At 49.1% G+C, this 3,914-nt stretch overlaps 1 protein-coding gene across 1 annotated transcript; it reads left to right on the top strand.

Moving 5' to 3' along the window:
- Positions 1-1,269: 1,269 nt before the first annotated feature.
- Positions 1,270-3,885, top strand: TEOVI_000743600 (uncharacterized protein; the record flags this gene model as incomplete). The annotated part of the gene is made up of 1 exon (XM_067223151.1): positions 1,270-3,885. The coding sequence occupies one exon, from the start codon at positions 1,270-1,272 to the stop codon at positions 3,883-3,885; it is 2,616 nt and encodes an 871-aa protein (XP_067079252.1).
- Between the last annotated feature and the right edge of the window lie 29 nt (positions 3,886-3,914).

Raw genomic sequence — 3,914 nt, 5'->3', positions numbered from 1 at the left:
GCAAACGGCGTCACGCCTTCCGTCACAAGTAGGTGGGGAAATGAAAGAGAGTTTGATTCATCTTTTGTGTTTATTTCCTTCTTTAGTAATTGGTTTTTGACCACGTTTACACCCCAAACATTCTCTTGTTTTGTTCTGTGATGGAGGAGAGGTTGCGCTGGAGCCCTCTCCCCAGATTTGATTCACGTGAATGTGGCGCTTCTTTGCTATACTGAAAAACAAAGGTTGTGCTTCCTTTTCTTTGATTCTTTCCGTGCAGCGTTAGTTATGCCAGTGTTATTGGCGCCTTCATGTTACGGTGCGTGTTAGGCCTATCTCAACTTTCGGAACCAAACAAGGAAGTTATGGCACCTCCTAATATTTGGTGAATAAGCGTGAACGGTCGGAAGTAACAAAGGAACAGTCCACGTAGCAAGGGACAATTTCAAACGTCGGCAACACAAAAGGGGCTGGCGGGGGGCCGTGCGTGAGGGAAATCAGGGGTTAAGACAGCGGCCGCGTTGCTGTGCTCTTTCCTGCAAATTTAGGTCGTCTCGGCTTACTCGTTCGCGAGGTCCCACCTGGGCACCAACGGAGAATTTAGTTTTTTCTTATTCCTCCAGTTGTATCATTTGTATTCAATGATGATTGGAGAGCGAAACTAACGCCGGAGGTGATCCTATTGGGCGTGATTGCGAGCTACGTGATTCTATTCGCGCTTGCTTCTGTGCTTCACGAAGTAGGTGTCCGGCACACCAGCATTGTTCAAATGACACTCATAACTCCACTTCATTGGGTGATCGTGTGAGTTTATTACCTCGGTATGCCACTGCTGCCTTCTGGCCCCTGAAAACCTCCATTTTTTTAGCTCTTTTTTTTCGCCCTCACTGCAACTATACATTTGGTAGTAACGTGAGACTTTGGGTGCATCCCGTGTGAGAGATGGTAGTCGTGCGATTGTAGTGCTGGAGTCATTTTCTCCAGGTACCTCCATAACTCAAGGAGCACGTCTCTACCCATGTATGTTTATTGTTGCGTTATTTCGAATACCTTCTTCCCATTTGTTGTCCATGATGATCCTTAAAAAACGCTCACGTTATTTCAGAAGCCATAATAAGAGCATAGCAGTGTCAACAGGAAGTGAAGTTGGAAAACGGGAAAACGCAGGCAGCGTTAGTACGTAAGGAAAAAGAGGTGGCATATACGGAGGAAGAGAGTCAGGAAAGAAAGTGCAGGTGGGAAAGAAGTGGAGGTGAGCCAATATCCGGTTGCCTTCCGTTAAAGTCCAGTATGAGCGTCTCCTTTTTTGTTCAGGAGGTGCGTTCAAACCCCGCTGTCGATGCTGAAACAGCAGCTGTGACAAGTCTCAACACGCTCTTTCATAAGTCAGGGCTGTACCTTTCTACGGCCTCCACGCAGCTTCACGTGACGCCAGAAGCGGTTTGTGTCATTGACGCCCAGGACCTCTACGCAATCGCACGATATGCCCACATTCTTGTCACCAACAGAGATGTGCAGTGTGACTTTAGTGCTCTTTCCAGTGTGTTGTGGAACCAGGTGAAGAATGTCGGTGACAGGATTGATGTGTATCTTCATTTACTGGAGAGCGCGGGTCACGCACGACAGTCAAGAGCTGCGTTGGACTTGCAGCCGTTACATCTTACGCTGCTGACCCACGCGCTCTACATTTTACGGCAAATTGAGGAGCCTCACGCAAGGCAGGAAGTACGAGATGCAGTCAGCATCGTGCAAAAGGATGTTGAAATGGTGGTGCGACTCGGAAAGAAACTTTTGCACGTCCTTGGTGACGCTTTGGACAAAAGTGGCGTTGCTGACAACCGTTTTCTGCTAGCAGCGGAGATGGCTTTGTGCGCAGCGGAGATGTTTGCTGCTTCCATCGCGTCACGGAGTGCCATTGATGTGAGCCCTCTAATCACTTTTTTCAATTCAGAGGCCTCGTGGCGGCTCAGTGGGATAAGTATCGAGGCGACGGGAAGTTACTGTGGTGCACTACATCGACTTATTCGTACCCTCTTCGCTAGACAAAACGACTTCGATGGTGTGGAACGCGTGACGGCGAAGCTGCTTGTGAACCGGCTGACGACGAGACCACCATTTGACTGGGAAATGTTCAAGAGAATACACCCGCCGCACAAGGGGACCGTAACACCGCAGTACATCGTCCTTTGCAACATGAGTACCGTGCAACTCTGCATTCGGAAGCTGCTGCTACAGAATCATTCCTATGTAAGTGCCTTGAAGAAAAACTGTATACGTCTCTTACAGGAAATGAGTTCTCGAAAAGAGATGCTTTCCTTCTACCAGGTCCCGCTGCTTGCCGCGCTTCAAGGAATGCCAGAGTTTGATCTCTCTGACGATGCGCAGCTGCAGCTACGAGCGGTGGAAACTCACCTAGGAAATAATGAACAGATAATGCAACCCAACTTTCTTCGGATTCTGATGGCGTATGGATACACCGTCCCACATGAGCAACACAATCCACTAACCCGTGGGTCTGTTCTCTCTCTATTTAGGGCTGTGACTGAGCAACTTTTCCAACTCCCCATGATTCAATCTGGTAATGTGAACAAAATGACCCACACCCTTTTGCAGCCACCTGTCCCGACACTGTCGTTTATTCGCCTAGTGGTCGAGGCATCATCCAATGATGTGGAAACGGCTTCTGAGGTTCTTGCCGAGATGATGAAGGTTCTCACAACGATGTATGAGGCGAGCGTAGCGCAATGTGAGCTCTACCAAACTCCGGTGCGGGTATCCAAACCGCTGCGGCGAGTCCTTGCACTTACGATGACGTTATTGTTCGAGTTTTTTAGATTCCCATCGTTCGTAAAGGCTGTCAACCACATCACCGCATTGGAGGCGCTTGCGAGGATCTACGCCATAGCGCGATTGTACGTAACTGCCGAAAGCAATGCAACTGAGACTGAGAGGAAAAGCGCTATGAGATTACTCGTGAGGATGGCCGCGAAACTTGTTGTGGTATCCGAAAGCATGAAGGTGCCGGAGGTGAACACATTTTTCGTGGATTCCCTTTTGCCACTCAGCTCGATGGAGTCGCTGACACACCGTAACCACCAACAGTATGCACTGCTTGAGGCATACCTAAGAGCATTTGCCTCCGGCGCCGTTGTGACGGTGATGGAGGAGGAAACACTGCTGAAACATTGGGTTGATGTCTCACTGCGTTGCATTACAAACCGCCTTAGTGGCGCGTTAGCCGTGGCGGGATTAACGTTTCTTTCCGCCGTTTTCCTGTCGAAACGGGCTGTCGCCCCTCTTTTTGTACCAACGTACGTGGAGTTGATGGTCCCCACTTCGCAGCCTTCGCGTTATGGGGAGCCGCCCCTATATTTGACGCGACGCTTCGCTAAAACTGTGCGCGCGTGTTGTCAGGCGCTCGAGGGTTGCGATGAGCGTGCGCTGGAAGAAATTATCCATGATCAAAACTCATCTGTTGCCAAAGTTGTAAGGGATATGTTTGGAAACGACAAGAATCTATCGTTGCTTGAAAATATCCGGCCTATAAGTAGTATACTTTTAGTTGTTTCATCACTGTTTGACAAAGTGTGTGCTCTCTTAGGGAATACGGCCGGACCCGCCCTTGCCACCACTCAAGACCGATTGGCCAGGTTTCAGGTATATTACTCAGCGCTAATTAACCTTCTACAGTGCCGCAGTACTGCTGTACTACATCGAGTGTGTGCTTCCGTAGAAGCCGTAATGTTGGAACAGCTTCGTGGTGTACCAAGTGTGCAGGCACAATGGATTAAGCACATTGGAAACATTGTTGATTCACTTCAGGGAATAGGAAAGACAGCTGTTGCAGAGTGGTTTCTCGTTCTGAGTGAGAGGACAAAGAAAATGATTCCGCACGCGAGGCTGTAATCCTTCTTTTCGCCCCTTTTTTGGGATGA

Source organism: Trypanosoma equiperdum (genome assembly GCF_001457755.1).
Source record: "Trypanosoma equiperdum strain OVI genome assembly, contig: ctg_1776, whole genome shotgun sequence".
NCBI classification, from domain to species: Eukaryota; Euglenozoa; class Kinetoplastea; order Trypanosomatida; family Trypanosomatidae; genus Trypanosoma; species Trypanosoma equiperdum.
This window is presented reverse-complemented; position numbering and strand designations above follow the sequence as displayed.